General features: G+C 33.3%; 1 protein-coding gene across 7 annotated transcripts in view; it reads left to right on the top strand.

The window, feature by feature from the left end:
- The window catches only part of LRP1B (LDL receptor related protein 1B), a 1,877,633-nt gene that overhangs the window by 1,131,511 nt on the left and 733,150 nt on the right, over nucleotides 1–12,972 (top strand). For all 7 annotated transcript variants that reach the window (XM_081051911.1, XM_081051912.1, XM_081051910.1 and 4 more), the window contains exons 17-18: nucleotides 1,910–2,035; nucleotides 9,396–9,512. In XM_081051911.1, the coding sequence (XP_080908037.1) occupies nucleotides 1,910–2,035; nucleotides 9,396–9,512 (243 nt within the window). The remainder of the gene's footprint in view (nucleotides 1–1,909; nucleotides 2,036–9,395; nucleotides 9,513–12,972) is intronic.

Here is a 12,972-nt window from a genome sequence, read left to right as displayed (position 1 = left end):
TACAAATAGATCTCGAAAAATTGTAATTCTCTCTCTCCCCTTTATGACATTGCACTATATTTCCAGTGTATAAAATTCACCATAGTTTTCCATTACCTCCATAGGGAAGACTTTTTTGAACTCTAAAAAAAAAATCTCCTTCTCAATACAGCTCAGCTGGAGTTAAGCATCTCCTGTGTATTTCTTTCCTATGGTTTACCAAACCATAGTGCAATTACATGCTTATTTATTTGGTGCATCTAGTACATTACTATCTTCATGAGGAGACATAACGATGTTGTAACATCTTTCTTGTTTCAGAGTCTAGCACAGAAAGTAACACCTGGATGACTAAATAACTAAATATTAGGAGCAATAGAAAACTAAACATCTCTGGCCATGTTTCAGCAGTATGGTGTCTTCTCTAAACATTGCAGTGATTCTGAGTTGCATTATTATTTCTGGGGTCCCATGGTTAATATTCCATAACCATATAACCCATTTCAGAGGATTATTTTAGATTTTAAGTACTCCTGAGCTTTGACCTTGAATTCTATTATCACTCAATTTTTTTATCCTTTAACTTCTCAACTCCAAATTACAAAACTATGGATTACATTTGCTCCTTCTTTTTGAACTGATTTAGATCACTGATGAAAAGTGCAAAGGTTCTTGATAGAGCTTCAGTGAAGTGCTTGCACATAATCTTGGTACTTTAAAATGTTGACCTTCTAATATGTTGGATGACTTTTATTCTCATGAGCTAAAGTCCTTCTTGCTAAAGTCCCTGGAGTGGAACATGTTAATCATGCTCAAATGCCAAAAAAACATAAAGTGTTTCCATGTTTTTTTTATTACTGTACACAAATAAAAACTTTCTAAAAAATGATAAAACAAGTTCAACACCAAACCTGCTTTAAAGAAGTAGTGTTTTACAGAAACTGACTAAGAAGTTATACATTTGCTATATAACAGCATGACAAAATGGTTATTTTCAAATTCTAAGTAAAACTACCTCCAACATTTATTTTTATCACATAGAAATGCAACTACTGGGCACAAGGAAAACTACTTCAAAAAATGTTGAAGGTGTGAAACAAATATTGAAGAACATGCCGATTCAGTTTGGGATTTAGTCTCCAGAATGCAGGAAAAATAATCACAGAAGGTTAACTTTAAGATGGCCTCCTGTTGGGCTTAGATATTGGAGGTTTAATCCTTAACTGTGCACAGCTTCCTGTGTGAGGATTGGTCTCTCCTCAATATATTTTTTGGTTGCATGTTTGTTTGTACTAAGAGAGAAAACTCAGAGTGATCATTTTTGCTATTAAAAATTTGTAGGATCTCATAGTTAGCATCAATTCCAGGTCATAAGTGATGCATTTTTGTTTTCTGTATTTTACTTCCAGTTCCAAGAAACATTGGACAAAGCATTGCAAAATTAGTCTTATTTAATATTTCAAAAAGTACCTGAATGGATGTATGGTTCTAAAGATTATTTGTGATATGTATAATTATATTATTTGATGCATAGTTTTTGTGTTTTTTTTTTTTCACATTAAAATGTGAGGTGAATTTTAAACGTTTTTGGTGAAAATTCTGAAATTGAGTTATCCATTTTGTTAAAGGATGGGAAAACAAAGTCTTTGATGTAGTTGGTGCTAGTGAAGACATGAAAAATGAATATAATTCCCTTTATATGAGATTTAATTACTTGGTATCTTCTATGAAAGTATTACATCTTAACAGAGCCTCAAATATTAATATTTTTGGTCAAATATAAGACAATGAATGACAGAAGCTATGACATTTGCTGTACTATAATATAACTACTGTAACTTTTCCTTAACTATAACTCAAAATAATTATAATTGTATCCAATTTTATATCACTAAATTTTCTTCTCCTCTCCCTTCACCCCCTACCCCAGTCAATCATAGCTGTCCTGAAGATCAATTTAAATGCAAGAATAATCGCTGCATCCCCAAGAGATGGCTTTGTGATGGAGCTAATGATTGTGGGAGCAATGAAGATGAATCCAATCAAACTTGTGCAGGTAAAGGTTTGCTTGGATATACACATAAATCTCTTTCAAAGTTAGTCTCCATAAAATTGAATTAAACTGAATTTTTCTAGTGCTTGTGATATTATTGGAGTAGTAAATGAATTCAAAGTTTAGTTCCACAAAGGCGAGAATACAGATTGTCTTTTACTTAATCACTGGGCATGATTCTGTTTTTCAAAGTAATTTGGCACTTTATCCATGTGAGTTGACTGGTGATAGGCTAGGCTGCTTAGACAAGACTTGTTCCTGCTAAACCTTACTTGGCAGTGGAGGTTGAGGTTTATTAGCTTGCTGTGATGTAGGCCACCTCACAAAGAGGATGTTTTTTTCTTTAATCTTGACAAAATAATTTATGCATTTTATTTAGTCTGCTGTAGAATAACTGTGAATAGTTTTCTGTTCTTGCCACATTATTTATGTGGGGCAGATTTTTTTTCTTTTTGTTTTTGTTTTTTCCCCTTGAAGTCCCAAACCACTAAGACTGTATTTCCATATAATGTATCCCATGTTAACAAATTTTTGAAATCCCAGCCAAATTATTATTGAATAGGCATATACAACTTGTGGTACATATTACAACAGAATGCCAAAAAGCTCATTATTAGTCAGATAAGTGTTGAAAAATTATACTGACTAGCAGCAGCCTAGGATTTCTCTTTAAATGATGAAAGTAGTATATTTGATGTCTCATATTGATATGATCAGTAAAAAATGTTTTTTCAATCATTATACACAGTAACATCAAAACATATCAACCACTTCACATTCTTTCTTTGCCAAAATAAGCATTACTAAATAATTATTATAACGTATTAATGAAAACTGCAGAGGAAACATGGAAAAATAAAAAAGACCCAGAGGTTAAAGGTCTGGTTTGCCCTCTTGCTTTGGCCTTTATTTGTTTGTTTATTTGTTTGTTGTTTTGAAAGATTTGTACCTCTCCACACTGAATTTCCTTGTATATTTCTTTCAGTTCTATAAGAATATGAATTCACTAGATATCGTTTTGAAAGAGCTTTTCACCATGTACTAAATAGCAAAGTTGAAAACAAAACTAGTTATCATTCCATAATCCTACCCTCCATCATATCTTCAGATTTTTCACAGTGACATATTTGCTGAGGATCCATGGACTAGCTATTCTCCTATACCTTGATTAAAGCTTGGTTAAATATTTTAGAGTAGCTGATTATTTTCAAGATTTTGTGTATCTTATAAGGTTGTTTTACAAAATACATTCTCATAGAAAAGGACCTCCAGAGACAATGTGGTATTGGGACCCTGCCTTCATTCTATTTATTTCATAAATGAAGGCATGAGAGAAGGGAGTTGTCTTAAATCCCATCATTGGTAAGAATTTAGGAGAAAATCAATCCATGAGTTCTGTCTTCAAGGCCATCGCTCTTTTTATCAAATTTATTATCCTGAGAATAAGTTAGAATTTTAGGTATGGTAAATTTAACTTTGCCCAGGTTGCCTTTACAATATGACCATAATTTATAATGAAGCATCTTTGTAAGCTAGTGCGATTATTATTCTTTTGAGGTTAAAATTCAATTCACAGGCTATGCTTCATTCCATCCTAAGATTGATCTGCTTTCACCTTAAAGTAAAAGGCATTGCTGACTCAATTAATAAAATTATGTCTTCTTTATTTCCATTAGATTTTTAAAGTTTACTTGTTTCTATATTATTTTTAAAGGAAAATTTGGGTTTGACTAGCCACTTATAGTAGTATAAATAGGAATGACACGTATAATAGCAAATAAAAATATTAATCCTAATTAGTAAGATTTCTAAGACTTTCCAGGCCTAAAGTCCACACACTTTCTAACACACAAGTGCCACTTTTTGTGATGCCAACTGAAGTCACTTAGTACTAGGTCTTCTTATCAGTATTTATGATAGATATTAAGATCACCATACACTTTAAGAAATTGGATTTTTTAAAAAGAGAAAAATAAATATGCATTTTAGCTTTGAAAACTAAGTATGCTTTCATGTTACAATGTATTTGTTTTACCAAAATTAAAAGAAAAGAAGGAAAGAAGAAAGAAAGAAAGAAAGAAAGAAAGAAAGAAAGAAAGAAAGAAAGAAAGAAAGAAAGAAAGAAGGAAAGAAAGAAAGAAAGAAAAGAAAGAAAGAAACGAAGGGAAAAAGAAAGAGGTCACATTTTTCATCATACTGTAAAAATATAGTACATTTATTAGATAATTTTCCTGGTTGAATCATTTATATACCGTTTTAGATATTGGTTTATATAGGGACATGTATTCTAGGTAAAAGATTCCCCAAAAGGGCATTGTTCTGTAATTGAATCCACTGTCCTCTAGCCTTTAACATTGCTTCTACTTTAAAAGAAAATCCTTTCCTACACAGAAACTAATTTCCTATTTTTTTCCTTTGGGATTTCTCCTTCATGAATCTACTAATTCAATAAATATTTATCATGGCACTGAAGATAGGAAGAGGAAAAAATACACAATACTTTTCCTTAAGAAGCTAAAGAGTGAAGATTGGGAGAAAGACATGTAAACAGGCCATGCTAACGCAGTATTCAAAGTGGTAAATTGAGTCACATGGGGGCATATGGGAAGAACAATTAATTTAGTTTTTGGCAATCTTGGAAGTCTTCCTAAAGGAGATGATATCCAAGCTATGCCTTAAAAAAAGTATAAGAATAATGTCTAAATAACATTTCACGTCATTTAATTAGGAAAAATAATCTGATAAAACCAAGCATTGGTAAGTTCATGGCAAAAAAGAAATTGTCATACACTCTTAGTGAATGTCTAATTTGATTTTTCTGCATTGGAAAGGAATTTAGCCAAATCCCATAAATTTGAAGGTGTGTATACCTTCACGCCTGTAATTCCATTTTTAGGTTTATAGTCTAATACCAGTACACACGGTGGCATTAAGAATAGTCCCATTGCCCTAATGCTAGTAAGAGTGAAAATATAGAAACAACTCAAATACCCATTAACAGGAGAATGGATAGACTTATTGTATCATATTCACATAATGAAATGCTATTCATAATTAAAATGAATAACCTAGAATCAAATGTCAACAGGAATAAATTTCAAAAACAGTGTTAAACAACAACAAAACACCAAGTTTCAGAATATAAACACTTTAGTACTATTTATATTTAAAAATACAAAACAATTCTATGTATTATTTTATTTTTTTTTAGTTTTATTTTATTTTATTTTATTTTTACATCCCTCACACCGTGAACCCCCCTCCCCCTATCCACCACCACCCCGACCTCACACCGAGCCATCACATTATACACATAAAATTATAGTTGGCATTCATTAATGTCCAGCCTCTGGTGTACAATGCCATGACCAGGCATCCACAGCATCCCTGAGGTGGTCTCCCAAACAGGACACATTTCCATCGGACACCCAACAAAATCCCCAAACACTATTGAATAAGTTCCCCAAAGTAATTCTCAAAAAATATTGATTTATAAATGTATAAGAAGAGGTTTTAAAGTATGTCTGGAAATAAAAACAGAAAAGATAAAATTAAGAACAGTCATTACCTCTAGAAGGAGAAAGAGGGAAATACGATTAGAAAAGATTACATAGCGGACTTCAAATGTAACTGTAATATCTTTTTTTTTTTTTTAAATAAACAACAGACAACAAAAATCGATACCAAATATAGAAAAATGTATTAGGATTTGATATAGCTATGTGATGACAGGAAAACAGGTGTTAATGATATTATCCTCTGTATTTTTCTAAATGATAGAAATTTTTGACTAGGAAAAAACAAAGATCAATCATCGTAGATTGTAGAGAGTAGTGAAGTGAAAAACGGAGAGAGGTTTGGAGAGTGTGCCTGCAAGAGGAAGCAGCATGACCACAGGGGGCAGAAAAGAGCTGACAGTCAGGGGCTTATTAGTCATTCCCCCTCATACACAAAAAAAAACATTTTTGGTCTACTTATGCCGGAGATCCAGCGGCCAAAGATGAGAAGTAGTTAGATTTGACATTCAGTTTCCCTCGTAATAATCATGGCGATTCTTGGATTCAAGCTTGGGCAATTTCAGACCAGCATTTTCCACAGCACAGAACTCTGGTTAGATTACATAATATCTGTTCTGACATTCTGCACAAATCTTGACTAACTTAAAACTGCATAGATACAGTTGCATTAATAAAACCTGATGTATTACACACACACACACACACACACACACACACACACAAATCAGACTTTTTTTACAGGATAAAGAATGCATTTTGACATAACATAGGTTTTGTTTAAATAGAATGCTTTGATTAAAATACAGCAAAGGTAAAGTTTTGGAATAATGTGTCATGCTCTCTCCTCCTTCTCCTCCTCCTCATTGTTCCTGTGCAATGTGGGATTTCTCACAGCCATGTGGCTACAAGAGAGGCATAATTAGTAATAGGTAGAAAAAATTCACTTTGAGACAGTGAATTTCTAATTTACTGCTAGATAAACACTTCCACGGAGGAGGTGTATGTTTCCTCTTCATTAGAGCAGCATTTGTTACAAAAATAAAGTCCTCTGGGGCAGCTCTGCTAATCTCACCTCTAACTAATTTAGATCTGATGGGAACAAGAACTGAAAAAGTGAAGGTTGTGTCTTCTTGATATGAATCCGGTGATTAGAAAGTGATAATTTAGTCAACGTGGTTATATCACATAGAGAGACAGTACTTACAGAAAGAGGCATATTTCTCATTTGAAATCAGTTAAATTTTTCTGGTAAACTAAGGCAATCATTTTCTCTGAGATTAAAACAGACAATGGATATGTATTTTCAGGGCATACTATCCCTCAGTGATAAGCCAGTAAGTACTCTGGAGTAATAGTTTCTAACATTTCTTCAGTCTTCAGAGTTAATGAGGTGATACACAAATTCTCACACCATCACAATGTGAGATAGGCTTTTAGGAGTTCTTTCTCATTGTCCGTTCTAATCACCATAGTTTTCCTAATGAAAGAAAACAGTTGAGAAAACTTTGCTATAATTAAACCTGAATGACTATGTGAGAATACAATGGCATAAGAACATCAAATAAAATAATACTGTATTAGAAAGATTAATATATTCTTACTATGCCTCAATTAGATTTAATAGGGATGAAAATATGAGATAATATGTTCTTTGAAGCAAGAAATGAAGAAAGACCGAAGAAATGGAATAGCTAGAGAATTAGGGAAGAAAGGACAGGTGAAGAATAAAAAGTGGAGAGAGCAAATAGTAAAGAGGGAAGAAGTGAGAGAGGAAGAAAGGTAAGAAGGAAACGAGGGAGGGAGGGAGGACAGGACACAAGAGAAGGAAGGAGAGAAGAAGGGAGAGAGGAATAAGTGAATAGAAAACTCTCACTAAATTTCTCTTACAACTTAAAAGTTACAAAGTATTTACTACAACCAGTGAAACAATATAGAGACATGTAAGAAAAATTAATTAATCTTCTTTATACCTCTATAACCTCCCCTTACTACCAAGTAAACAAATGCCAGCATCTTCATTCTTCTCTAGGCTAATACAAATAGTGTATGCATTTTCTTCAAGTAACCATAATTTTATTAGAATCAGCTAGGGACTTTGTTGATTTAGTTTAAATGGTAGAATAATTTAACAGAAAAAAATGTGTATAACTAGCCAAATGACACAACATAGAAATATTTAATCCTACTTGAAATATTACCATTGAAAACTTCAGAAACATATATGTTTGTTGGGATACTTAAAATCTATTAATTGAAAACAATATGTAAAAATGGAAAAATCTGATATTACATAAAATATTTTGATTCAGGATCCTTACCAACATAAGCAAAGCAAAATATGTAGTGTAATAAATTTCCTGGTATTTCTAATTACAGACACTGAGAATAGAAATATATCCAATTCCAATATTTCAAATAAGCCAGTAAATTTTTTATTTGATGTTCTTGAGTAATCTTTTAAGTATTCACTAATAACGGTTATGTATCTTTATACTGCAAGTGAATTTTGCTTAAAAGGGAATAACTAGTTATGTAACTTTAAAGAAATTATTTTAAATGACCTCTGAAACCTTGACTTATGGAAACCCATTTTAGTGCGTTTGATGACTTGGCTCTCAATTACTATTTTGTACCAGTGATAGTAACCAAGTTCATAGGTATTTTGGTGAAACAGAAGCACATCCTTGTGATCATCAAGCCCAGGAAACAAGAGGCAGTGTATCATCTAAATAATATTATATTATCATAGCCAAAAGAGCCCATACCCTAATTGTTCCTCATCTGTCCAACCTTCATATAACCCAAACATTAATATGTTTAAGTAAACCCTTCCTAACATTTCCATCTCCTTTCTCTGGTCCAATGAAAAGAAAGAATAGCTAGGATACTAATACTCATGAAGGCAGATTTGTAGATCAGAGGGACAAAAGAAAAAACAAAAGAAAATAAAGTGTTTAAAAATAGCTATGTAACAGTGTAAGGTGTGGGAAAACAGTTACAGAAGATATCTAGACTGCCATGCCTTCAATAGTTGACCTGATTGTAATAGAAAAAGGTAGTAAAAATCTTTGTAGAACATAACCTCTTTATGGAATAGTTTTAAATCACTGCCTTTGGCTAACATAGAAAGCAAGATTCTATGTGAGTGTTCACTGAAACTATTAAAAGACCCCGAAGCAGAGTTCATTAATATACCTTGGTTAAAAAGTTATACATTTTTAGAAAACTGTACTGAAAAGTGAGTTAAAACATCCATCTTAGAATTAATGTAGAAAATATCTTAGAAAATATTTTCTGCGTTCTTGCTCAGCACATTGGCCCATTTAGATATTAAGAAATAAATACATTTAAAATGTTGAAGGAAAAGGATAATTATGACTCCATGACTAGAAACTAGATACACTGACATATGTCTCCAAACCCTTTCTCCTATGTTACAGCAGAGGTTTTATTGGTTTATTGGAAATAACTATGCACATTTATTTTAAATTAAAAGTTAGATTAACTTTTAATTTTCAACCATATATTCATAAGCATGTGCCAGGCAAAAAAATAAAGAAATAAATAAAGAATCCATAGCTTCATTTATCTAAGTGTGTGAGTATTACTGAATATCTTGTCACTTAGCAGTCACTTTAATTAAAGGGCAAAGCATGTCAACTTTAGAGAAGACAAGCAAGCTGGCATTGTTAAAAATTAAATAAAAATTTGCTTTTTAAATACTGTATCTAATAGAGCAATATAATATCTTATGTGTAAAAGAGTTATTGCATGCTTTATTTTATCTTTAACGTTTTTTAAAAGGCCTCTAAATTTATTCTTTGTACATTGACTGAACATTATAGCTAGAACATGCCAAGTGGACCAGTTTTCTTGTGGAAATGGACGCTGCATTCCCAGAGCATGGCTGTGTGACAGGGAAGATGACTGTGGTGACCAGACAGATGAAATGGCATCATGTGGTAAGTTGTAAATGAACCATGGTGTTAGTAGAGATTGTGTCAGATAGGAGATTCTATCACTGTATTCTCTCTTAAAGGGCTATTCATTTTCTTATAAATATAAGTCAACAAAGCAGAATATCTGTTACTTTTTATCACTGCCTTTGGTCCTAAGTGTGTCTTTTCATGATAACTTCAGAATATACCCCATTCATGAGTTAGTACCATATCCTCAGCTAAAATAAATGGATCAAAACATAGCAGATTTTATTAGGAAGTGGTTATTATAAGGCTAACAAGACATTCTCAGATGTCCCTTATTAATTTTGTGTCTATATGATTAAATTTTTCAAACAGAATATTTCATCGAGTGACATTTGAAGTAAGTGAGGACACATTTCTTGTTGGCATGCATATGTTATATTCTTGAGGTAATAAACAATATAGGCTGAGGTTATATAGTTGGTAAACTGTGTTTTATTTCTATACATATATAATTCTAAAGAACAGATTGTTACTAGATTAAGAAATTTTATTAATGGTAAAATTCCTAGTCACTATTCACGGATCCTCCTACTTTGAAAACAATGAAAATGTATTGTTATATGAAGTCACAGCTTTAATTACTCTCATTTTTACCTATGTGAGTATATTTTACTATCATTTGTCTCAATAATGTATAGTGAAACACAGTAAGGGAATGAGCCAGGTTTTCTATGTGCTTTATTTCAGGCATGGCTGAAGATTTTTAAAATTACTATGGTGAAACATATATTCCACATGCTTAGGATATCTGTTAAAAATATAATACAATTGATTATATAACTTAAATAATTTAACCCATGTTATAGTACTTCTAAGAGTTGGAAAATAAGATTTTTTTTTCACCCTTCTATTTAAATGTCTTTATTTAGGGAATGCATAATCTGTTTATCTATATATTTCATTTAAATTTCCTCTTACATTAGACTGTTAAGTCTCTGTAGACATTTGATTTTGTAATGTCAAGTAGTAAAATTTGACATTTTAAATTAGGCACTAGCAGTGTTGGAGAAGAAAACATTAGAGAATCACACAATAACAACTAGTTGTACATTTTACATGTAGAATTTCCAAAGCCTGGCCAGTAAAGGAAGTTGAACAATATATAGTCTCTTCTTTCAAAAGTCCAAAATAATAATATGGTGCAAAAAACTACTGGGTCTGCTTGTAGGTGGCTCTATCTTCTTAGGAAAGCTTTATTTCTTTTCTGTTCTTAGCATCTCCATCCAGAGTGTACCAGAAAGGTGATGAGCATGCTCAAAATATTAAATATAGGAAAGCCCTGGAATTAGAGCCCCAATTTAGATAAGAAATGCTATGAAAACTATATAGAGTCGGAAAATAAATAGTGAGATCATTCGAGAACTTTGGTTAGGTCTTTGATCTGTCTTAATTTTAGTAATAAGTCTAGACTAAGACCTTTTTCTTTATTTTAGTGAAAATTTATTTGAGTTTTCTGGTCAAGATGGCAGTGTACGTAAACACTGTGCTTGCTTCCACTCATGACCACATCAAAATTACCACAGGAAAATATGTCATTGAGAGTTGCCTGAAGGATAGCTGAACAGAAGTTCTACAATTAAGGACATACAGAGGAAGGCATATTGAGACTGATAGGAGAAGAGACATGAAAACAGGCTGGTCCCACACCTACATGTGACCATTAAAAATAGGAAGGGATATCTCAGCTGCAAATGTTCCCTCCTGAGGAGTGAGGGGTCCTAGCCCCTAACCAGCCCACAGTTCCAGTACTGGGGAGAGAAGTTTCCAGAAATTCTGGCTGGGAAAATTAGAAGAGATTCTGGGAGAGTGGGAGAGTGAGATGGAGAGTGGCTGTGCTCTCAGGTGCTCCTCTTAAAGGGCCTGCACATGGGCTTACTCATTGACAGACTCACTCTCTCTGAGCTCTAGTGCCGGGGCAGCAGCTGGAAAGGTGCCAGGGACATATGGGGAGGAAATGACTTGTCTAGCTTCAGGGCTAGGACTGGAGAAGCAGCTTTCTCCCAGACAAAAGGGTGGCAGAATCCAGTTTTATTTTTTCCTTGTTGAGCCCAACACTCTCCAGGTGAGTGGACACAGGGAGCTGCAAACTATGAGTCTCCATCAACCTGGCTAATATCGTTCATTTACCCTACCCTGATGGTTCACTGAGACCCAACTCCACCCAACTTTCAGGCACATCCAAGCTACTTCCAGTGTTTGTTTTTCCATACAAATGGCCTGTTTTGGCTCATGATATGGACTTTCCTAAAATCTCATAAACCTTCATAAAACCTAAACAAGTAGCATCTGGCAGCAAGGTGTTTCATACATCTTCCTGAATAGCTGTAAGCCCAGTTCTAGTGGCAGCTGGCCTCAGTTCCTAGCTTGAGCTCTTGAGACATCTCCAAATCCAGTGGGGGTGGTAGACATTTGTTGATTGCTTTTGGGATCATGTCAGGTGGCCCTGGGAAGGGTACTGGATGCTGCTGAATTTGGCTTGTGGTGTGGCCCATCACAGGCGTCACCTAGGCTGATATACCCAGTGGCCAGCTTGAGACCGAGTCAGAAAATCACAACTGCCTCCATAGAAGACACACCCAAAGGGCAGGTTTTCAGGATGATAGATTGGATAGTAGTTGGGGGAAGGGTCAAAAGGATGAAAGGATTAAGATGTACCAATTGATACTTACAAATTGGTAGTCGTGGAGACGTAAATTATAGCATAGGGCATATAGTAAATAATATGGTAATAACTATGCATAGTGCCAAGTGGGTACTAGAATTGTCAGGGGGACTGCTTCTTAAATTATATAAATGTCTAACCATGGGATGTACACCAAAAATTAATATAAAATAATAGTGAATGTCGACTGCAATTAAAAATTAAAAAGGGGGGAAGGTGTAGGAGAATGAGAGGTTCAAACCTCCAGGTATAAAACAAATAAGTTATGGAGATGTAATGTACAGCATGGGGAATTTAAATAATATTGTGATATCATGTTTCCCCAAAAATAAGACCTAGCTGAACCATCAGCTCTAATGCGTCTTTTGGAGCAAAAATTAATATAAAACACAGTATTATATTATATTATATTATATTATATTATATTATATTATATTATATTATATTATATTTAAAACCGGGTCTTATATTAAATTAAAATAAGACTGGGTCTTATATTAATTTTTGCTTCAAAAGATACAGTAGAGCTGACGGTCCAGCCAAGTCTTATTTTCGGGGAAACAAGGTAGCATAGTATGGTATCAGATGGTTGCTTGATTTATCTTAGTGATCACTTCCTTATATATATAAAAATCTTGAATAACTGTGATGCATACCTGAAACTAATGTAATATTGTATGTTAGCTATATTTTAATAAAAACCTTAAAAAAATAAAGCAATTTCCTTTCCTTATGAAAAGAAAATGATAATATTTTTGTATCAAAGGAAGGGTA

Source organism: Rhinolophus hipposideros, assembly GCF_964194185.1.
Source record: "Rhinolophus hipposideros genome assembly, chromosome: 6".
NCBI classification, from domain to species: domain Eukaryota; kingdom Metazoa; phylum Chordata; class Mammalia; order Chiroptera; family Rhinolophidae; genus Rhinolophus; species Rhinolophus hipposideros.
This window is presented reverse-complemented; position numbering and strand designations above follow the sequence as displayed.